The sequence below is a fragment of the Anomaloglossus baeobatrachus genome, chromosome 2 (assembly GCF_048569485.1).
Source record: "Anomaloglossus baeobatrachus isolate aAnoBae1 chromosome 2, aAnoBae1.hap1, whole genome shotgun sequence".
In the NCBI taxonomy this organism is placed as follows: domain Eukaryota; kingdom Metazoa; phylum Chordata; class Amphibia; order Anura; family Aromobatidae; genus Anomaloglossus; species Anomaloglossus baeobatrachus.
Genome location: NC_134354.1, coordinates 558,693,008 through 558,717,637, shown reverse-complemented (window position 1 = coordinate 558,717,637; position 24,630 = coordinate 558,693,008). Strand labels below are relative to the sequence as shown.

Here is a 24,630-nt window from a genome sequence, read left to right as displayed (position 1 = left end):
ACCTTCAGTTTGTGGCACTGCCTTTCGGCCTGGCGACAGCCCCACGGGTATTCACCAAGGTCATGGCATCCGTTGTGGCAGTCCTACACTCTCAGGGCCACTCGGTGATCCCGTACTTAGACGATCTCCTAGTCAAGGCACCCTCCCGGGTGGCATGTCAACACAGTCTGACCGTGGCTCTGGAGACTCTCCAGAGGTTCGGGTGGATCATTAATTTCCCAAAGTAAAAATTGACTCCGACCCAATCACTGACTTACCTCGGGATGGAGTTTCATACTCTCTCAGCGATAGTCAAGCTACCGCTGGACAAACAGCGTTCGCTGCAAACAGGGGTGCAATCTCTCCTTCGGGCCCAGTCACACCCCTTGAGGCGCCTCATGCACTTCCTGGGGAAGATGGTGGCAGCAATGGAGGCAGTTCCCTTTGCGCAGTTTCATCTGCGTCCACTCCAATGGGACATTCTTCGCAAATGGGACAAGAGGTCGACGTCCTTAGACAGGAACGTCTCTCTTTCTCTGGCAGCCAAGACCTCTCTTCGGTGGTGGCTTCTTCCCACTTCTCTGTCGAAGGGAAAATCTTTCCTGCCCCCATCCTGGGCGGTGGTCACGACGGACGCGAGCCTGTCAGGGTGGGGAGCGGTTTTTCTCCACCACAGGGCTCAGGGAACCTGGACTCCGATGGAGTCCTCCCTTCAGATCAATGTTCTGGAGATAAGGGCAGTGTATCTAGCCCTAAAAGCGTTCCATCGGTGGCTGGAGGGCAGGCAGATCCGCATACAGTCGGACAACGCCACGGCGGTCGCGTACATCAACCACCAGGGCGGCACTCGCAGTTGTCAAGCCTTCCAAGAAGTTTGGCGGATCCTGCTGTGGGCGGAGGCCACAGCCTCCACCATCTCCGCGGTTCACATCCCGGGCGTAGAAAACTGGGAAGCAGACTTTCTCAGTCGCCAGGGCATGGACGCAGGGGAATGGTCTCTTCACCCGGACGTGTTTCAAGAGATCTGTTGCCGCTGGGGAACGCCGGACGTCGATCTCATGGCGTCTCGGCACAACAACAAAGTCCCGGCATTCATGACACGGTCTCAGGATCACAGAGCTCTGGCGGCGGACGCCTTAGTTCAGGATTGGTCGCAGTTTCGACTGCCTTATGTATTCCCTCCTCTGGCAATGCTGCCCAGAGTGTTGCACAAGATCAGGTCCGACTGCCGCCGCGCCATCCTCGTCGCTCCAGACTGGCCGAGGAGGTCGTGGTACCCGGACCTGTGGCACCTCACGGTGGGTCAACCATGGGCGCTCCCAGACCGACCAGACTTGCTGTCTCAAGGGCCATTTTTCCATCTGAATTTTGCGGCCCTCAACCTGACTGTGTGGCCATTGAGTCCTGGCTCCTAGCGTCCTCAGGGTTATCTCAAGAGGTCATTGCTACTATGAGACAGGCCAGGAAACCAACGTCAGCCAAGATCTATCACAGAGCTTGGAGGATCTTCTTAGCCTGGTGCTCTGATAAGGGGTTTACCCCCTGGCCGTTTGCCTTACCCACGTTTCTTTCCTTCCTTCAATCCGGAATGGACAAGGGTTTGTCTCTCGGCTCTCTCAAGGGACAAGTATCGGCGCTTTCCGTGTTTTTTCAAAAGCGTCTAGCCAGGCTTCCGCAGGTCCGCACGTTCCTGCAGGGAGTTTGCCACATAGTCCCACCTTACAAGCGGCTGCTGGAACCCTGGGATCTTAACATGGTTCTACGGGCTCTTCAGAAACCACCTTTTGAGCCGCTGCGGGATGTCTCTCTATCACGTCTTTCGCAGAAGGTGGCATTTCTAGTGGCAGTTACGTCACTCCGAAGAGTGTCAGAGCTTGCAGCGCTGTCATGCAAAGCCCCCTTCCTGGTATTTCACCAGGATAAGGTGGTTCTGCGTCCGGTCCCGGACTTTCTCCCCAAGGTGGTGTCCCCTTTTCATCTCAATCAGGATATCTCCTTACCTTCATTTTGCTCTCATCCAATTCACCAATGTGAAAAGGATTTGCATTTGTTAGATCTAGTGAGAGCACTCCGGATCTACGTGTCTCGCACGGCGCCACTGCGCCGTTCTGATGCACTCTGTCCTTGTCGCTGGCCAGCGTAAGGGGTCGCAGGCTTCCAAGTCAACCTTGGCTCGGTGGATCAAGGAACCGATTTTTGAAGCCTACCGTTCTTCTGGGCTTCCGATTCCTTCAGGGCTGAAAGCCCATTCTACCAGAGCCGTGGGTGCGTCCTGGGCATTGCGGCACCAGGCTACGTCTCAGCAGGTGTGTCAGGCAGCTACCTGCTCTAGTCTGCACACTTTCACGAAACACTATCAATTGCATACCTATGCTTCGGCAGACGCCAGTCTAGGTAGGCAGGTCCTTCAGGCGGCGGTTGCCCACCTGTAAGAGGAGGGCCGTTGTCGGCTCTTTTTATCGGGGTATTCTTTTACCCACCCAGGGACTGCTTTTGGACGTCCCAATTGTCTGGGTCTCCCAATGGAGCGACAAAGCAGAAGGGAATTTTGTTTACTTACCGTAAATTCCTTTTCTTCTAGCTCCTATTGGGAGACCCAGCACCCGCCCCTGTTCCCTTCGGGCTGTTTGTTCTTTTGTGTACACATGTTGTTCATGTTGAATTGTTCTTTTGGTTCATGGTTTTCAGTTCTCCGAACATCCTTCGGATTGAATTTACCTTAGACCAATTTATAAGTTTCCTCCTTCCTGCTTTTGCACCAAAACTGAGGAGCCCGTGATGCACGGGGGGGTGTATAGGCAGAGGGGAGGGGTTACACTTTTTAAAGTGTAATACTTTGTGTGGCCTCCGGAGGCAGTAGCTATACACCCAATTGTCTGGGTCTCCCAATAGGAGCTAGAAGAAAAGGAATTTACGGTAAGTAAACAAAATTCCCTTCTTTCCCATGAGTTACATAAATCTTCAAAAAAATCCGCCCGTTTCGTGTAAAAGGTGACCGGACCCTCGTGCATATGAACAGACCAATGTTAGTATTCTGCATGATTTTTCCTTTACTACCATAAACAGTTTATGTTTACAGCACCTGAACTTGGAGGAATTTGTCGTCATGTACATTGTGTTGCTGGGACTGTTGAGCCGCCTATGGTCTGTATACATATCACTTTACTGTGGTGTCATTCATGTTGTGCTGTCCTACATCACTCAATATTCATCTCTATTAGTGCACTCCAGTATCTGTAGCTGCACCAAGTCATAAAGGAGTGCATTAATGTAAACTCTAAAGAGCTTTAATAGAATGTATTGTCTGCAGCTAATGCTGTATTCCCAAGGGTGGACCCAACAATAGATGGATGTGTTACAGAATGTATTGACATACTTCTCATGATCCCAGGAGAGGAAAGAGAAAGATGTTCCTAAGTCCGTGTCTCTGGTACGTGTTTGGTCCGTTTCCTCACGTGCCGGAGACAGTCACACGTAGAACCATTAAAATCAATGGGTCTGCGCTCACGTGTGTATTTTGCCATGGACCGTGTGCCCATGTGCTCCACACGTAGACATGTCCGTTTTTCTCTGGCATCACGGGTGTCTCGCGGACCGCACGACTGTGATCCGTGTGACACTCACTGGAGAAAACACACGTGTCTGTCAAATAAAAAGAATTTCTATACTCGCCTTCTCCAGCACTGCTGTCTCTGCCGCTGCTGTCTCTTGCTTCCGACCGCCGCTCATTGCATATTCACTCCACTGTGGGCCGGAAGCAGCAGCAGCGGGGAGTTGGCAGGAACGCAGACCGTAGATCAGCACCGCGGACAGCAACGCCAGGGACAAGTGAGCAGAAAGTTCCCGTTCTCCGTGTGTTATCACGGATAGCACATGGAGAACACACGTCTGCCATACGCACCTTTGACACGTCCGTGAAAAACGTGTGTGATTTTCACGGACGTGTGAAAGAGGCCTAATGTAGTGTAATAAAGTAGATGGCCCGTCTGTGTGGAGGATAATGTAACGCCACCTTATGGAATATTCTACAATGTGAGTGTTGTCAGGAGGAGAAGTTGTCAGGAGCCTGTCAGCAGGGCAGAACGTACTGTCTGTCTGTGGTATGGCCACCCTGCTGATGGGCTCCAAGGAAGACACGGCACCTTCCTGATCTACTTTCATGTATTGCCCCGCTCACTGAATGATTTTTACATTAGCAGAACGACAATCAGTTTGTAATCCTTTTTTTTTTTTTTTTTCTCTTTTAGGGTCCTGTACCGAGGACTGTTAAAACGTCTCATTGCCTTATACAGCACACACATACGTCTGCAGAAAGAGGTGTCAGACGTCCAGAAAATGCCCTACTTTAAAGGCTTTGTCTACCCTGATAGTATTCAAGACCACCTCGGATCTGTTTTCAATGACCTAATTACAAGTAAATTACCAAAACTGTTTTCCGAAAAAGGAAAAGCACAATTTCTACAAAATATGTTTGACAGCAGTAACCTGGCTAAAGGGGAAAAGAGGAGTAAAAACAGAGACGTCAAGGCAAAAGAACCAAAAGGAACAGATGTTGATTTGGGGGAGCCAATAAAATTGTCTAGAGTGACTAAAGGTGAGAAAATGAAGGTTGCGTCCCACATGATTTTGTGATAATTTTAGTGTTCTATATTGGCGGTCCTCTAGTACCCAACTTTCTGAAAGGGAAACTTGTACTTTGATTAACCCCTTCATCTTTCTCCCAAATAGCATATATGACCATCCAAGACTTTGAAATGTAAGTCAATGGACAACTTTATATCTTCTATCTGTTGCTGCATTCCTGAGTAATTGGTGTTTTTCATATCTATGCAAATGATGTAGTACATGGTCTCCTCCTAATGGCTTTACATTTCAAAGTCCTGCATGACCATAATTATTTTGGGGAGGGGGGGTGTTTGATCCTAATGATGGATTCTCTTTAAATGCTATAGTCCATTCACCCCCCCCCCCATAGTTCTGTCTGATGAAATTGTGAAGGCTGCTGCTGATTAGCTGCCACAGACTGCAGCGCTCAGATGACATATTGTCAGGTGAGTGCAGATACACAGCCGACATCCCAGGAGTAGTGATGGTTTGGTGGGAGGAAAGTATAGTTTTCTATATGGCCGACTATAGCATGTAAAGAGAATCTGTCACCAGGCCCACAGTGGCCAGTCTTTACTCTTGTTTTATTCCTGCTTCTTTAATGTTCTTAACCAAGAAGGTTTGGCTCCCAGTAATCTCGGACGTAGTGTCTTATCTTCTGAGCAGTGCTCCCTGGTAAAGCCCATGTTTTGGGGCTATATGGTCCCTTTAAAAAAGAAAAACTGCAAACTTTGGAACTAAGTAAAATGGGAGTGAAAACTGAACACTTTGGATATGGTGACAGATTCCCCTTTAATAAGGGGTTGCCAGTCAGTCTCCTATAAAACTAAGCTCCTCAAGATATCATTTGTGAGCTGAATGCTGCAGATTGTTGGAGAACATGCTACAGGCAACCTTTAGTTTTTCCTGGCTTATGCCATGTAAAATACAGCCCAAGTAACCGCTTATTTCACATGTTTTTCAAGTTTTATTCTTGTTCAGCTTCTCTCTGAAAAGATTGGTTGAAATTAATTGATTCACACACAACAAATTAAGATGCTGGAAAGTAGAACTGCGTTGTAGCCTTAAGTGGGCTTTACACGCTGCGACATCGCTAATGCGAACTCGTTGGGGTCACGGAATTCGTGACGCACATCCGGCCGCATTAGCGATGCCGTTGCGTGTAACACCGATAAGCGATTTTGCATCGTTGCAAAAACGTGCAAAATCGCTAATCGGCGACACGGGGGTCCATTCTCAAATCTCGTTACTGCAGCAGTAATGAGGTTGTTCCTCGTTCCTGCGGCAGCACACATCGCTCCGCGTGACGCCGCAGGAACGAGGAAGCTCCCCTTACCTGCCTCCCGGCCGCTATGAGGAAGGAAGGAGGTGGGCGGGATGTTACGTCCCGCTCAGCTCCGCCCCTCCGCTGCTATTGGGCGGCGGTTCAGTGACGTCGCTGTGACGCCGCACGGACCGCCCCCTTAGAAAGGAGGCGGTTCGCCCGTCACAGCGACGTCGCCGGACAGGTATGTATGTGTGACCGGTCTGGGCGATGTTGTGCGGCACGGGCAGCGATTTGCCCGTGTCGCGCAACAGATGGGGGCGGCTACCCACACTAGCGATATCGGGACCGATATCGCAGTGTGTAAAGTAGCCTTTAGGCTATGTTCACACCTGATGGGTTTGTTGCAGATTTTCTGTACTGATTATCACAGATGTGGATTTTGTCACAGATTTGCTCTTCTGTTCTATAGTGGAAATTAACCCAGTATAGTCTGTAGTCATTTTTCCTAATTCAAATAAGCACACTGTATTATATTTTTAGAGTGAGCATGTCCCTCTTTGATGCAACTATTTATTGTCCCTAATGGAACTGACCGTCTGTTTAGGATTGATTTCACCACTGTCCTGTGATTCCTAATCTGTCAAATAGAGATTGATGCTTCAGACAGTATTTTCAATTGTGGTTAAAGAAAAAAAGAGAGAGGGCGCTCCTGTGTGTTAAAGTAAAAAATGTCTTTCTTTTTTTTTTATGAAAAGTGTATCTTATACACTCACTTATGAGTGTTGTACTCCAGGTACAACACTGTCAAACGCTGCTGGTAGCGGATTCTGAAGTACCCCGTTGTTCACCGTCACAGATCCTGTCCCGGAGTCTCCACAGTAACTTGTGGTTAAAGGGAACCTGTCAGGTGCAATATGCACCCAGAACCACAAGCAGTTCTGGGTGCATATTGCTAATCCCTGCCTAACCGTCCCTGTAAATGACCCGCACGCCCCAGGACCGTGGGTACTCGGAACCAGGCCGGACTAGCCCGTGGAAATCAGCGGTGGCGGTGCTCGGCTCCGTGACCCTGGCGGTGTCTTTATAATAAAGGAGGGATGATGACCATTTACAGTTGGATAAAATTCGTGACGTCATCTGTGGTTTTTGCAGCTATGAGGCCGCAGCTGCTGGACGGGACCCGGGGATGGTGGTGTGGCAGCTGAGGTATTTCTGCTCCCCACAAGTGGAGCGGGTAACTCCGGGGCAACCGTTAGAGTCAATGGTAGGGATTGAGTAAACTTCAGTGGCAGGAGCAGGATGTATGGGAGTTGTAGTCCTACTGGCGGTATTCTTCAGGGCTGACTGGACGTGGGAAGAAGTAGGCGACACAAGGGCTGCGGTTCAAGATGTCTTTACTCACAGCTTGTTCTTTATAACCGTGGTATGCCGGTCTCCACCAAGATGGGCTCCAGGCGATCCCGAACTCCTCGTATCCCAGTGCCGGTTGTGACCTGGTGGGTTCTTTTTTTCCATGCACTCTTCCTAAATTTGTGGGTCCCCGTGGGCTGAAGCGTTTTGGGGTCCCCTCCTGGTCTTACAGTCCTGGCCCGTACGGCAGGCAGCTTGAACCTCTCAATGGGTTGGACCTCTGTCCCAATTCCCAGGTTCCCTCTTTGCTGCTTTGCCCCGGACTCTTAAGTCAGTGAGGAACCTTGATGATCCCCCTCACCTAACAGATTTAACAGGTGAGCCTAAAGCGTCTTCCTGTACTAGATCTCTGCACCCCGTATGTGCTCGGTCCCGTCAGTGCTGACACCGTACTCTCCCGGCGACCTTACTCCTTTAACCCCACCGAAGTCACTAGATCGCCTCTTTCCTGGACCGAAGTCCCCCTCAGACTGACTTTTTGAACTGTCACTAACTGTTCTCCAGACTCCTCCCACTCCCTGGTGACTCCTCCTCCCTGACCCTGAGTCCTGGACCCAGTGGATCGGGAGTCCCTAAGTGTGGTGGCATTCTATAGACCCAACCGCTGTGGTGCTCCCCCCATCTTGTGACCTGACCCTGGTCCCAGTCCCCATTGGGGATGGAAGTCTGCGCGGTAAAAATGCATGCGTTTTTCGGTGCATTATTGGTGCATTTTTTGAACGCAAGTGCGCTAATCTTTCAGACTCAAGAAATTTCGTGAGGAAAAAATCCTTTCTAGTGCGCACAGGACCTTAGCATGTTAGCTTGCCCACAGGGGTGTACTAGCATGTTGTTCAATGCAGCATCATGAGCATGCCGCACGCACCTTTTGTGTGCGCTTCAGAATGCCGGGCACCTCCGGTCATGCACAGTATGAAGCCGGGTGTATGCGTCCCGGCTTCAGAGAAGTCTACTGCACATGACCGGTAGTGCCAGGCATTCAGAAGTGCGAACACAGGTACTGTGTCACGATACTGCTCGTGACGTTGCATTGAATAGCATCTTAGGACACCCCTGTAGGCGTGCTACCATGCTAAGAGGGCGGACTAGTCGGGGGATATAACGCCCTCGGGAATTGTCCCCGTACTCATTAGCATAAGAGAATTCCTAAAGATCTTTTTTTTTTTTTTTTTAATCTATGTTCGTGTGTATACAGGGACGGCAGGGATTAGCAATATGCACCCAGAACTGCTCGTGGTTCTGGGTGCATATTGCACCTGACAGGTTCACTTTATGAGAATTGTCTCAGAAATCTACCTATGATCCCAAAGGTGGCAAACTATATCTTTTCTGTGCCCTGTTACTACCTGGCTTAGCAAATGGTGATGAGCAGACTGTTAGGTGCTCATAACAAGCATTTGGTGCTCGGTACTCATTTACTGAGTATATTGGAGGTCAATGGGGGAACTTGAGCATTTTTCTGTAAAAATGCTCGCGTTCCCCTTGGATTTCCAGTATAGTCATTACGAGTATTGAACAGTTTGCTCATAACTATTAGCACCTCTTTGATACTTACCTGGAAAACATTTAATTACATTCTTCAGGCATCCACCTAGTTTCCATGATAAGTGTCTTCTATTTTGTAGACCTTCTCTAGGGCATCACTCCACAGTTGATACCTTTATTGTTAGGCTTACACGAATTGGCCAGTTTGTAAAGCAAGTATCTCATTTTTTCCAATAGCAGTAATACAGTGCCAAAATTCCTATATTTCATGTTTAGATAGTTTAGCTTTTCTGAGTGCTGCTGTACGTATTTTTGTAACTGTTGAATTTTCAGTGTGCGCCTGTTCGCACCTAGTGGATGTGCTGATCAGTCTTTTATATTAGTATTTGATACCTTACTTGGAACGATCATCCTATTTTAATGTTTGTAAAAACCAGATTTTGTACTATTCAAATGTTTTATCTAGTCCTATTAAGTTATATCTTCACATTTATTCACTTTGCTTTTAAAATCCCTCAGATCGATCCACATTGTGCTTTCATTACACAACAATCTCTTCTTTGCTTCTGTGATGTGCAGGTGACCTGAAGACATTTGATGTAAAAGCCTTACTTCAGCCAGTAAAAGCAAGCGGCCTACAAGTGAGTATCAGCTCATGTAAACGCCTTTTCCTATTATCATCTGTGTCAAATAATATTTTGGATGAAATACTCTCATTAATTTGCAAGTGATATCTCTGCTCCAACCTTTTTGGAATTCTCTGTAGAAAGATGACAGATGATGTAGAACCATTCTGGATGTTGAAAAAGGGGAAAAAGCTACTAAAATTATAACCTGAGTGTTACCTAGGTGGGATATGGTTTTTACCCTAGTAAGTTCCCAGTTCTAGTGATGCCAGTAGCCGCAGTACTTGTAGCTGCTTACAGTTGGTGAGCCACATGCAAATGGCTCCCGAGTCACAAATTGGGGACTAATGATGATATCTCTGGTAGAGTGTCTTTAATCTGCAGCCTATAATGTGTATAGTATAAGGTTTACATTGGGGAAGCATAATTTGAACAGTGGCTGTTGTTTCATGCGTTATTTGCTTGCCCTGTTGTAGCTCACACGCCGAGCCCATACCTTTCCCGCACATGACGGCTGAATTAATCAACGATCGTGTTCCTTTAACAGCTGTTGTTTGGAGATTCGCCGCGGCCTTTAAACAGTTAAATCCTGCTGTCTATTTCTGACCATGGGATTTAACATACATTGGTGTGGATTGCGTTATTCCCCGCTGCCATCAGCGCAGTCGTGACGTTATCACAGAACGCCGATGGGTTGTCAGGACAGCCAGTAGTCAGTTGATGACACCTATCTATATATATAATTGACTTAGTCTGTCTGTCTCCAAAATTGTGTCCTTACGGTGACACAAAGCTGATTGGCCGCTGGGCTCGCCCAGGCTCCGCCCCCCCCCCCACAGATTGGCCTCTCGGCCACGCCCCGCCCCCCTCACGCAATTCACGCTAGCTCTGGCCCCGCCCCCCACGCATTCCCCGAACCGACACTGTCACGGAGCCATGACTCCCAGGTGAGTACTGTACCCCCAGGAGCCCACATCAGCGTACGCCGCCAACCCAGCCGACACATACCCTCGCATTGCTGGGGTTGCCGCCGTATGCTGGTGTGGGCTCCCGTGTGAGCGGGGGACGAGATACGCTGGTAACCATGGTAGCATAGTTACCAGCGCATCAAGGTCCTGCAGCGGCGGAACATACACAAACGCACACACATAACAACACACACACACATCAGATCACACTCACTCTCACACACACACACACACATCACATCGCATCCACACACTCACAACATCCTGGAATATCGCTTGCTTCTCGGCGGCGATACTGTGCAGTGAGCTTCCAGGACCTGCCGGAGGATCACATGGCCAGAAGCATGTGGTATCTCCGGATGTTGTGAGTGTGAGCGCGTATGTGTAATATCGTCAATGTGTGTGTGTGTGTGTGTGTGTGTGTGTGAGTGTATGCGATCGGATCTGTGAGTGTCGGCAGAGGAGCACGGCGTGCTGCAGGAGGCTGGGAGGAGAGAGGCTGATCCTGGGGAAGGCTGGGATGGGGAGGCTGGGAGGGGGGGAGGCTGAGAGAAGAGAGGCTGATGCTGGGGGAGGCTGAGGCTGGGGTAGGCTGGGAGGAGAGAGGCTGATGCTGGGGACCGAAAAGTCTGATGCTGGGAGGAGAGAGTCTGATGCTGGGAGGAGAGAGGCTGATGCTGGGAGGAGAGAGGCTGATGCTGGGAGGAGAGAGGCTGATGCTGGGAGGAGAGAGGCTGATGCTGGGAGGAGAGAGGCTGATGCTGGGAGGAGAGAGGCTGATGCTGGGAGGAGAGAGGCTGATGCTGGGAGGAGAGAGGCTGATGCTGGGGGCAGAGAGGCTGATGCTGGGGGCAGAGAGGCTGATGCTGGGGGCAGAGAGGCTGATGCTGCTGCAGCATGGGGGATGGAGCACGATGGGGGGTGCGCTGCATGGGGGATGGAGCACGATGGGGGGTGCGCTGCATGGGGGATGGAGCACGATGGGGGGTGCGCAGCATGGGGGATGGAGCACGATGGGGGGTGCACACCTCCCCCCAACACACGCACGCACGCACACGTACTGCACAACACACCACACACACACACTGGGAACCACAAACAACTGCCCTACAGACACCCACACACACAGACAACGCTGCACACACACAACACCCAACACACAAACACCGCGGCATACATAAATATACGCACATACCGCACAACACACACATTGCACAAAACATACCTCCCCCCAAAACACACCACACACACACAAACCGCGCAACACACACACACAACACTACAGACACACAGCGCTCCACAAACAACGCAACACACATACAACACCGCTCTCACCCCCTGTCACACCCAGACAACACCCAGAACATGTACAGCGCCCTACACAAACACTTGGTAACTACACACAACGACATACATATATATATATATATATATATATATATATATATATATATATATATATATATATATATGTATGTATGTATGTATGTAGAATGTAGATGCGTAGAATCGGGCCACCTTTTAGTCTATATATATATATAATTGCCTTATTCTGTCTGTCTGTCTTGCTCCAAAATTGTGTCCTTACGGTGACAAAGCGGATTGGCCGCTAAGCTCGCCATGGCGCCCCCCCCCGCACCGATTGGCCGCTCGCCCAGGCCCCGCCCCCACACGGATTGGCCGGCCGCTCGCCCAGGCTTCGCCCCCCACTCGGATTGGCCTCTCGCCCCGGCACCCTGCACGTATTGGCAACTCGGCCACGCCCCGGACCCCTCACGCAATGCACGCTCACTCTGGCCCCGACCCCCGCACGCATTCCCCGAAGCGACACGAAGCCACGACTCCAAGGTGAGTACTGTACCCCCGGGAGCCCACATCAGCGTACGCCGCCAACCCAGCCGACACATACCCTCGCATTGCTGGGGCTGGCCGGCGTATGCTGGTGTGGGCTCCCGTGCGAGCGGGGGACGGGATACGCTGGTAACCATGGTAGCATAGTTACCAGCGCATCAAGGTCCTGCAGCGGCGGAACATACACAAACGCACACAAACAACAACACACACACACATCAGATCACACTCACTCTCACACACACCTCACACACACCTCACACACACATCACATCCACACACTCACAACATCCTGGGATATCGCTTGCTTCTCGGCGGCGATACTGTGCAGTGAGCTTCCAGGACCTGCCGGAGGATCACATGGCCAGAAGCATGTAGTATCTCCGGATGTTGTGAGTGTGAGCGCGTATGTGCGATATCGTCAGTGTGTGTGTGTGTATGCGATCGGGTGTGTGTGAGTGTATGCGATCGGGTGTGTGTGAGTGTATGCGATCGGATCTGTGAGTGTCGGCAGAGGAGCACTGCGTGCTGGAGGAGGCTGGGAGGAGAGAGGCTGATCCTGGGGAAGGCTGAGGCTGATGCTGGGGGAGGCTGATGCTGGGGGAGGCTGGGAGGAGAGAGGCTGATGCTGGGGGAGGCTGGGAGGGGGAGGCTGATGCTGGGGGGAGGCTGTTAGGAGGGAGGCTGGGAGTAGAGGGGCTAATCCTGGGGAAAGTTGGGAGGGGGATGCTGATGCTGGGGGAGGCTGGGAGGAGAGAGGCTGATGCTGGAGGAGGCTGGGAAGAGAGAGGCTTATGCTGGGGGAGGCTGGGAGGGGGAGGCTGATGCTGGGGGAGGCTGATGCTCAGGGAGGCTGATGCTGGGGGAGGCTGAGGCTGGGGTAGGCTGGGAGGAGAGAGGCTGATGCTGGGGACAGAGAGGAGAGGCTGATGCTGGGGGCAGAGAGGCTGATGCTGGGGGCAGAGAGGCTGATGCTGGTGCAGCATGGGGGATGGAGCACGATGGGGGGGTGCGCAGCATGGGGGATGGAGCACGATGGGGAGTGCGCAGCATGGGGGATGGAGCACAATGGGGAGTGCGCAGCATGGGGGATGGAGCACGATGGGGGGGTGCGCAGCATGGGGGATGGAGCACGATGGGGGGTGCGCAGCATGGGGGATGGAACACGATGGGGGGTGCGCAGCATGGGGGATGGAGCACGATGGGGAGTGCGCAGCATGGGGGATGGAGCACGATGGGGAGTGTGCAGCATGGGGGATGGAGTACGTTTGGGATTGCGCAGCATGGGGGATGGAGCACGATGGGGAGTGCGCAGCATGGGGGATGGAGCACGTTTGGGAGTGCGCAGCATGGGGGATGGAGCACGTTTGGGAGTGCGCAGCATGGGGGATGGAGCACGATGGGGAGTTCGCAGCATGGGGGATGGAGCACGATGGGGAGTGCACAGCATGGCGGATGGAGCACGATGGGGAATGCGCAGCATGGGGGATGGAGCACGTTTGGGAGTGCGCAGCATGGGGGATGGAGCACGATGGGGAGTGCGCAGCATGGCGGATGGAGCACGATGGGGAATGCGCAGCATGGGGGATGGAGCACAATGGGGAGTGCGCAGCATGGGGGATGGAGCACGATGGGAGGTGCACCCCTCCCCCCAACACACACACACACACACACACACACGCGCACTGCACAACACACCACACACACACACACTGGGAACCACAATCACCGCCCTACACAGACACCCACACACACAGACAACGCTGCACACACACAACACCCAACACACAAACACCGCGGCATACATAAATATACGCACATACCGCACAACACACACATTGCACAAAACATACCTCCCCCCAAAACACACACACACACCCCACACCCACACAAACCGCGCAACACACACACACACACACCCCACACCCACACAAACCGCACAACACACACACAACGCTACAGACACACAGCGCTCCACAAACAACGCAACACACGCAACACACATACACCGCTCTCACACCCAGACAACACCCAGAACATGTACAGCCCCTACACAAACACTTAGTAACTACACACAACAACATATATATATATATATATATATATATATATATATATATATATATATATATATATATATATATATATATATAGCAAAAATCATACATGAACTGCACAATACGTAAATTCTAGAATACCCGATGCGTAGAATCGGGCCACCTTCTTCTAGTGTCAATATAATCCTCCTGAATGTTTAACAGTTAGCCGGCGTTCATAGGAGATTGTGATTTCTGCCATGCAGAGCAGTGCTCATGCACTGCTATGTGTAGCACATGCAATTGAATGATCAAAGGTTCAAGTCCCCTGAGTGACTATTAAATACGGTAAAAAGTCGAAGTTAACATTTTTTAAAAATATGAAAAAAAGTAACACAAGCTCAAATTACCCCCTTTTGCCCCATTGAAAATAAAACAAAAAATACACTTTTATTATTGCTGTGTTCAGAAATATCCAAACTATCGAAATATAAAATAAATTAATCTGATCAGTAAACAGTGTAACAAAATAAATTGAAAGGTGTCAGAATTAAGCTTTTTGGCCTTAGGCTACTTTAACACATCCGGTTTTTGCTCTGCGTCACAATACGGCGCTCTGCAGAAAAACCGCAACCGTTTTTTTTACTGCCGGTTGCGTTTTTCTTTTGCATAGACTTACAGTCGTGCCGTATTGTGCCGCAGGGGCTTGCGTTCGGTCCGGTTTTTGCCGCATGCGGCAGATTTAGCCGATGCCGCGGCCGGATGGAACGTTGCCTGCAACGTTTTTTGCGCCGGCAAAAAAACCCGCATCGCGCCGCATCCGGCCGCTGCAGCGCATTTTCAATGCATGCCTAAGGACGCCGGATGCGGCGCGATGCGGAAAAAAACGCATCCGACCGCCGCATGCGGTTTCTTCCACTGCGCATGCTCACTAGCGTGCCGCAACCGGAAAAAAACGGACCGGCCGCATGTAAAAACTTATGCAAAGGATGCGGTGTTTTCGCCTCATCCGTTGCATAGGTTTCACAGCTGGATTGAGCCGCACCGCTCAAACCGGATGTGTGAAAGTAGCCTTAGCGACACTGCAAAAATATTGATGAGGCGATAAAAACTTTGTATACACGCACGCTGAAGACGTTTGCTCTGGCTGCAAAAGATAAGTGAAAACATTACGGGTCTACGCACTCATACTGACCCGGAGAATCGTACTGCCTGGTCAGTTTTAACATATAGTGAACATGGTAGATAAAAAGCAATGTGCTGGTGCATCTGCTGAAGGATTTGGCCTCATTGAGTGGGATTACCGGTGGCCTCTTCATGTGGCATCCACTAAAACCGCATGCTCACACCTCTCTGGAAGATTTAATTTCCATTTAATTGCATGGCAACGAGATATCTTTCATTCCATGTGTTTGTGTTGGCTGAAGAATATAAGCTGATTTATTGAGGTTTTAGGTGCAGACCCTGAAACATTGTTAGTTACAACTTTACCAAAACTGAAATCCTAAGTCGTCATACCTGGTAGTATAAGTGCAATGTGTAGGTGCCGTTAACAGACAGCCTAGATTAAAAACAATGAATAGATAACTACAGTAAGTGAATATGTAGTAGTAATGCATGTAAATTACATAAGATACTTGTTTGAAACCATTTTGTACTTAATCTGGGTGGTCCCTAACCCTAGCGATTCTCCTCACTGTGCTAGCAGGCCTCAAAATAGGTGCAGACCAGCTGGCACATATCTCACTGAAGACTATATATTCATTCTTTTATTTAGGTTTTGACACTTGCATATAAGTCAAGAAAGATGTAATTCTTTACTTTTATATAGAAATTGATTTTTTTTTTCCCTGCAGGGTCTTGATAATAAGAAGTCAAATGAATCCAATAAAAGACGTCTATCAAAACACAACAGAAAAAAGAAATGTGTAAAACACTTGGTGCCTAAAATTGAAGAAGCGGAGGATTTTCAAGGTCTTTCTAAACAACTGGTTTATGCAATAAAATGGTGTAAAGAAAAGGAACTTAAAACAGAGGTGGCGTTCTTCAGGAATAGGTATCTGCGCTGCCACAACCTGCAGTATGCTGAAGCCTTAGGACAGAGGTATGTTAGACTAGAGGGTAAAATTTGTATATCCCAATTTTATAGCACCCCCATGATTGATCACATGGGGTCCCTCTGCACATCTGCAGTGCCAAGTAGTTGTATGGAGCAGCGTACTAGAAAAGAGACTGAGACTCCATACAAGTTTATGGGATGTTTGGGATCATGCCGTGGTGGGCCAAACTGTCCGGTGTGTGAGGACAGGTGAGAAATGTTAATGATTGAGTACTGGACTTGCCAGTATCTTCCATTTATTTCAGATTGTTTCCATGACCCCAATATTGTCTGATTGGCATGTTTTGGCTGATTTTGTTTGTATTGTTTTTTTACCGTTCTCTGACAATCTTATTGGTTTTCTTTTTCTCCCATTTTCTGTTAAAGTTTGAAAAAGAAGCTGAGATGTTGGAAAAAGTCCATGTGTCACAGCTTGCGTGAGCAGACCCTGAGAAGAGATCATCTAGAGACATGTTTAAGAATGCAAAGGTTTCAACGAGCGTGGAGACACATGGTCACTGGGTCACAAAGGCATAGAAGACCTAAAAGGAAGAGTTTAGGATCTCGGCAGTGTCTGGAGTTGTCTCCTGGACAAAAGACGCCTTCAGCAACCGCTCCTGCTTCTTTGAAGCCTCGGACATCCAAGCCTCAAAAGTCCAGTAGCACTAAAGGAACAGAACGCGGTCTTACTGATACAGATGACATTGATGATATATTCTCATCGATTGGAATCTAGCAGGAGATAAGATGGATTGTCTTGGGCAGCAATAAATGCACAATATTGTGTACTTAATGTTTTCACTTTGGCAGCGGTTATTTAATGTTGTGTAGACTGATACATTAAATTAAGCTTTAAGTCTCCAGTTTTCCTTTATTTGCTCCCATTCTGCATATTGGCCTCTGGCTATATTGATCTACTGCATAATAATTGTAAACTCACCAAAAACAAATCTTGTTTCTTACTAAAGGTGTGCAATTAGTTAAAAATCAATATACACGGAGGTTTACAGCATCATAATAATTCTCCTGGACAATGTAAATCAGTGTACCTGCAATTGGAGTTATTTGGTGTAAAATTTTACAGCATTTCATTATCTACTGCTGAATCCTAAAGGCAAAGTAAGGCCACCCTCAATTGCAGACTGTACTTGTTTGACAATCTCCGAAGGCAACTACAGGAGATTTGTGTTCTTCCCTTGCACGTATGTCTTTCTCAGCCTTCCCGTAACCTCCAAGCTTTACATCTAGATTTTGTGCTGAATGTCATTCCAAAGCCATAAGCAACTGAGCGGCCCCTTTAGTGCTGTAAGGCTACGTTCAAAGTTTGTGTTGACTTCCTAGTCACTGCTGTCTAGTTTGCTGTTCATATGAGGGGTTGTTTGAGCATCCCAACTCACTTTCCCTTAAGAGGCTTTTAGAAAATGCCGGATTCCGTGGGGGGTGCATGTCACTTCTTTGAACTATATGATGATGGCAATCTTGAATCAAAAGGCTGCAAAAACATCTTGGGAAAACGCCTCTCACGAAAGTCAGGAAAAGGAAAAACTCCCAAAGGCGGAGAGCTTCCTGAAATGATTTCCGCTTCAAAAACTCATCTAAAGAAAGGCTATGTAAACATAGTAGTGTTTTTACTAACTTCTAATAGCCCTTTTATTCCAATTCTACTGGCTGGGAAACTAGTTTAATCAACGTTATTGTAGTCTTACAGCCACAGAGGACACAAATCAGATGAGTGGCTAAGTGATTTTTTATGTACACCTGAATACTTTTAAAAGGGACCACTTCCAAATTTTCAGTTTTTCTGATTTTCTCTTTATAGTTACCGTATTTTTTGGACTATAAGATGCACTTTTTTTTTCTCCAAATTTGAGAGGAAAGTGGGGGGTGTGTCTTATAGTTCGAATGTCAAAGCGGGGGGGGTGGGGGCACCTGCGGGTTAGGGAGCTGTGGAGAGGGAGGGGCTGTGGAGTGGGATCACAGGTGGCAGGGAGGGTTGCTGCTGCAGGAAGCCGGCGGCTGGAGAAACCACGTGTGTCCACTGTTTAAGGCCTCTGCCACACTTCCGCAAAAAAACTTACGTGTCTCACGTTCTGTTTTTCGGGTCCGTGTTCTGTTTTTTTATGTCCGTTTCTCCGGTACATGTGACATCCGTGTGATGGCGTATGCTCACCGTGTGTGCGTGTGGAATGTCCGTGCATACGTGAGATGCGTATGTGTAATGTCCTTGTGGTGTCCGTTTGAAATGATCCGTGTGTGAGGCAAAATGTCGTTGCTACATACCCGCTGACAGCCGACACAGAGTTGCGCGATGAGAATAAACTCGGATGAACTTCATCCGACTTCATTGTCATACCACGGCTCTCTGTGTGTTGTGTCCTGATTAGCGGTCACCCGTGAAGGACTCACCGGTGACCGCTAATCCCCTGAGTGACTGAAGTTAGCGGCGTGTTTAGCTCTGCTGTCACTCAGATTACCCGCGGCTAGCTGGATTCCACCACCCGAGACTGCAACTCACCTGTGACTTCATTGCACATCGCTCTGCTCACTTAAGTCACTTGGGCGACTTGCTGTCACAGTTGGAGGCTCCAGCGGTGGCCGCGAGTAACCTGAGTGACGTCATCGCTGATCGTGCGGATCACCTCAGTTGCTGCGTGGAGCTGACAGAGAGCGGTCATGTTATGTGGCCGCTCTTGTCAGCTTCATGTAGCAGACCTGAGAGCGTTGTGGGACCTCCGTGGATTACGCCGGACCTGGATGGGTTTTTGGGGCTTAATAAATTGGTGAAAGAGGGTGTTTGTTTTTGTGTATTCCAAATAAAGGATTTTTTGGATGTGTGTGTTTATTTTCTTTAACTTACAGGTTAATCATGGAAGGTATCTCGGGGAGACGCCTGCCATGATTAACCTGTAAGTTAATTTCGGGGAGACGCCTGCCATAATTAACCCCTTATTACCTCTATTGCCAACGCACGAGGGCAATTCGGGATGAGCTGGGTAGAGTCCCGGAACTGTCGCATCTAATGAATATATAAAACAAGAGTAGGGACGTTTAGATCTATCATAATTGATAAATATCACTAGACCCCATAATGAGCCATATATTGTTGATATAGACATGCCCACCAGTGTCTGTGATTGGTTGCAGTGAGATCTGTCACTCAGCGTGGGGGCGTGTCTGACTACAATCAATCAGGTGCCGGTGGGCGGGGAAAGCAGTGAATACGGGATTGAATAATGAGCGGCTGGCATTTTCAAAATATTAAAACCCACCGGAGGTTTTTAACAGCTGTGCAGCGCCGCGCTGGTGATCGGGGATCTGTGAGTATGCGAGAGGGGGAGAGACTGACCGACGGACAGAGAGAGGGACAGACCGAGAGAAAGACAGATAGAGCGACCATCTGACAAAGAAAGATACCGACCGACCGAGGGAGATTGACAGACATCGCATCCAGAATTTACAAAAAAAACGCACACGGACGGTAAGGGTAGCACACGGACATGCTACGTGTCACATACGTGCAGACACGGACCCATTGACTTTAGGGGGTCCGTGCCTGCGTGATGCCGGAGAAAAATGGACATGTTGAGCGTGAGGAAAAACGTACAAACGACACGTTCCGTGTGGTTTTAAGTGTGTGTGCCTGTTACCATAGGGTAACATTGGTGTACGTGTCTCCGTGCCGCCGGTATGTGCAAAAATGTATCAAGCACGTACCGGCGGCACGGATGTGTGTTGGAGGCCTAAAGTAAAGGAATATTAGCTGCTCCTTGCCCACCTCTCTCCGCTCTCTTCAGTCAGTGACTAGAAGCGGGTGTGAGGAGCAGCAAATCAATACTTGTTTAATGTAAACAGCAGAAAAGACATTGCATATGACACACAACCCATAGTACAATATGAAAACAAACCTTTATTAGCAGTGCACTGATACAATTTAAAAACAGTTAAAACATGTAATGTAGACAAGATCCTGTACCTACAAGTTTATGATAATCATAATAATTCAACAATTACAGTAATACAACCCCGCCACAAGGGGAGAATGAATTGCAGCCTGGTGAAACACCTGCAGAAAACAAATAGTCCGGGGATATCGCATACAATAAGTACATAAACAACGGCAATAATGAACAACTGGAGGTCAATAACCAGGTAGCAAACAAATTAGATAGCTCTATATGAGACAAAAGAAAGCTGTAGTACCCCAGAACACGCAGTGTGGGTCACTATATAATCCTAGGGGCATAATAGCCCTGCTGGAAAAAGGACACAACATCCACTTAGTCCCTGGCAATCCAGGAATATGGCCAATTCCCAATTGAGGGAGGAAGGCTCACCTGAATAAAGCAAGGGGAATCTGTAGTAAAGAAGCCTGTGCATGCCCAATTGGGTGATCCTTGTACCCCTGGTGTGTGCCCCTGCCACATTGTGGATACGTTTTCTATTGGACTCTGCAGTATAATTCTTTTTTCCACATCTCTTTGCTGCCCCATTGGGCATGCACAGGCTTCTTTACTACCGATTCCCCTTGCTTTATTCAGGTGAGCCTTCCTCCCTCAATTGGGAATTGGCCATATTCCTGGATTGCCAGGGACTAAGTGGATGTTGTGTCCTTTTTCCAGCAGGGCTATTATGCCCCTAGGATTATATAGTGACCCACACTGCGTGTTCTGGGGTACTACGGCTTTCTTTTGTCTCATATAGAGCTATCTAATTTGTTTGCTACCTGGTTATTGACCTCCAGTTGTTCATTATTGCCGTTGTTTATGTACTTATTGTATGCGATATCCCCGGACTATTTGTTTTCTGCAGGTGTTTCACCAGGCTGCAATTCATTCTCCCCTTGTGGCGGGGTTGTATTACTGTAATTGTTGAATTATTATGATTATCATAAACTTGTGGGTACAGGATCTTGTCTACATTACATTTCTTCGGCGCTCTATTGGGAGACCCAGACGATTGGGTGTATAGCACTGCCTCCGGAGGCCACACAAAGCAATTACACTAAAAAGTGTAAGGCCCCTCCCCTTCTGGCTATACACCCCCAGTGGGATCACTGGCTCACCAGTTTTCTGCTTTGTGCGAAGGAGGTCAGACATCCACGCATAGCTCCACTGTTTAGTCAGCAGCAGCTGCTGACTATATCGGATGGAAGAAAAGAGGGCCCATATGGGGCCCCCAGCATGCTCCCTTCTCACCCCACTTGTGGTTTGTAAGGTTGAGGTACCTATTGCGGGTACGGAGGCTGGAGCCCACATGCTGTTTTCCTTCCCCATCCCCCTGAGGGGCTCTGAGGAAGTGGGATCTTACCGGCCACCAAGCCCTGAGGCCGGGCTCCATCCACAGACCCATAGAACCTGCTGGATGTGGAGCGGGAGTGCCGTTCAGGGACAAGGCCCTGCAACTTTCAGGTACTCTGTGTCCCCGTATGGCAGGCCACGCGCACCCCAGGCTTGCTGGGTGTGCTAGTGCGCCGGGGACTGTAGCGCTGTGCGCTGGGCTTATAGTCCCCGCAGATTACTGGGGGACTTTATGTGTGTGGATCGCCGCGCCGACCGCCCCTGGAGCGGTGGCGCAGCTGCGACTTGTAGTGCGGCGGGGACGCGCCGACCGCGCTTTTACGGCGGCGGCGCTTCTAACTTTAGTCCCCGGCTTTCTGCGGCCTAGCTCCGCTTCGTTAACGCCCCCCACCCTGTCAATCAGGGTAGGGGAGAGACGTTATTCAATCGGCAGCGCCGAGGGCTGGGGCACGATTTACATGCTCCAGCCCTCTCACTGAGCACAGTAGGACACAGGCTTCGCGCTTTTTCTCTGTGCACGCCCTAGGCCCGCCCCCAGGCTTGCAGCTCCCCAGGACGCCGGCAGCCATTATACACATGCAGTCTGGCTGGAGAACGCACGCAGGCTCTGGGGGACCCAGGCGAGGGGTTTCTGGCGACCACACACCCGCGCTCAGCGGGCGGTAAGCAGCACATACGTGCAGCCCCACTGGTGCCACAGTGTTATATTTTTCGCTGTACATAGACACTGCTGTGTCTAGATATATTTAATACTGCACTGTAAGGTCGCTTCTTGGCTGTACACCCTGTATTGCTTGAGGAGACAACAGCATGTCATCCGCAAAACGCAAGGGTGCCAAGGCACGGGCTGTATACACTACTTGTACAGCATGTGGGGCTAATCTACCAGCAGGCTCCAACGACTCTCATTGTGTGCAATGTTCAGTCCCAGTGGCACTTCGTCAGCCAGAGCCTACTGTGGTGGTAGCCCAGGCAGAGACGCCTGTGAACCCTGCCCCGGTGACGGGGACAGAATTTGCAGTCTTTGCTGATAAAATGTCTGTGACTATGACAAAAATCCTGGAAACCTTGCAGTCCAGGCCAGTTGCTCAGACCATAGACACTGCTGTGTCTATGTTCCCCGGTCCCCCTCAGTTGGAACTAATCCGTACTTCAAGGGGGTCCCAGGCATCACAGGCTGAGGGCTCTGACTCCGATGATAGTCCCAGTCCGCCTAAGCGAGCTCGCTGGGAGAGACCCTCCACGTCCTCACGTGGATCAGGGTCTCAGCGAGAAGGGTCCCTATATGAGGGTTCAGAGGTGGGTGATCAGGAGTCTTGTCCTGACGCCGCACTCAATTTGGATACGCCAGATGGTGACGCCATGGTAAATGACCTTATAGCGGCCATCAATAAGCTGTTGGATATTTCTCCCCCAGCCCCTTCTGCAGAGGAGGCAGCTGCACAGCAGGAGAAATTCCATTTCCTGTATCCCAAGCGTAAATTGAGTACTTTTCTGGACCACTCTGACTTCAGAGAATCCATCCAGAAACATAATACTTATCCGGACAAGCGTTTTTCTAAACGCCTTAAGGATACACGGTATCCTTTTCCCCCTGACGTGGTCAAACGCTGGACCCAGTGTCCAAAAGTGGACCCTCCAATATCCAGGCTTGCAGCTAGATCCATAGTTGTAGTGGAGGATGGGGCTTCACTTAAAGATCCCAATGACAGACAGATGGACCTTTGGTTGAAATCTGTCTATGAAGCTATTGGCGCGTCGTTTGCTCCAGCATTCGCGGCCGTGTGGGCGCTCCAAGCTATTTCAGCTGGTCTGGCACAGGTGGACTCTCTCATACGTCCAGCAGTGCCGCAAGTGGCGTCCCTAACTACGCAAATGTCTGCGTTTGCGACCTACGCTATCAATGCGGTACTGGACTCTACGAGCCGTACCTCAATAGCATCTGCCAACTCTGTAGTTTTGCGCAGAGCCTTGTGGTTAAAGGAATGGAAAGCAGATTCTGCTTCTAAAAAATGTTTAACCAGCTTGCCATTATCTGGAGACAGACTGTTTGGTGAGCAATTGGCGGAAATCATCAAACAGTCCAAAGGTAAGGACTCCTCCTTACCCCAGCCCAGATCAAGCAAACCTCCACAGAGGAAGTGGCAGTCAAGGTTTCGGTCCTTTCGAGGCTCGGGCAAGCCCCAATTCTCCTCGTCCAAAGGGACTCAGAAAGAGCAAAGGAGCTCTGATTCCTGGCGGGCTCACTCACGCCCCAAGAAAGCAACCGGAGGTACCGCTTCCAAGGCGGCTGCCTCATGACTTTCGGCCGCCTCCCTCCGCATCCTCGGTCGGTGGCAGGCTCTCCCGCTTTTGCGACATTTGGCTGCCACAGGTCAAAGACCGGTGGGTAACAGACATTTTGTCTCACGGGTACAGGATAGAGTTCAGTTCTCGTCCTCCGCCTCGGTTCTTCAGAACTTCCCCACATCCCGACCGAGCAGATGCCCTTCTGCAGGCGGTGAATTCTCTAAGAGCAGAAGGAGTGGTGGTCCCTGTTCCTCTTCAGGAACGAGGTCAAGGTTTTTACTCCAATCTCTTTGTGGTGCCAAAAAAGGACGGCTCATTCCGTCCTGTTCTGGACCTAAAACTGCTCAACAAGCATGTGAACGCCAGGCGGTTCCGGATGGAATCCCTACGCTCAGTCATTGCCTCAATGTCTCAAGGAGATTTCCTAGCATCAATAGACATCAAGGATGCTTATCTCCACGTGCCGATTGCTACAGAGCACCAACGCTTTCTACGCTTCGTGATAGGAGACGACCATCTTCAGTTCGTAGCTCTGCCATTTGGTCTAGCGACAGCCCCACGGGTGTTCACCAAGATCATGGCGGCAGTGGTAGCAGTCTTGCACTCTCAGGGACACTCTGTGATCCCTTACTTGGACGATCTACTGGTCAAGGCACCCTCTCAAGAGGCATGCCAACTCAGCTTGACTGTTGCACTGGAGACTCTCCAGACGTTCGGGT

The 24,630-nt window shown here is 49.6% G+C and overlaps 1 protein-coding gene across 2 annotated transcripts in view; it reads left to right on the top strand.

Annotated features, from left to right (window-relative positions):
* RMP64 (ribonuclease MRP subunit p64) overlaps positions 1 to 17,176 on the top strand; it is a 37,535-nt gene extending 20,359 nt beyond the window's left edge. For both annotated transcript variants that reach the window (XM_075336683.1, XM_075336684.1), the window contains exons 5-9: positions 3,046 to 3,123; positions 4,227 to 4,573; positions 9,326 to 9,387; positions 16,084 to 16,331; positions 16,713 to 17,176. In XM_075336683.1, coding sequence (XP_075192798.1) covers positions 3,046 to 3,123; positions 4,227 to 4,573; positions 9,326 to 9,387; positions 16,084 to 16,331; positions 16,713 to 17,061 — 1,084 coding nt within the window. In that variant the 3' untranslated portion in view covers positions 17,062 to 17,176. The remainder of the gene's footprint in view (positions 1 to 3,045; positions 3,124 to 4,226; positions 4,574 to 9,325; positions 9,388 to 16,083; positions 16,332 to 16,712) is intronic.
* Positions 17,177 to 24,630: the final 7,454 nt, after the last annotated feature.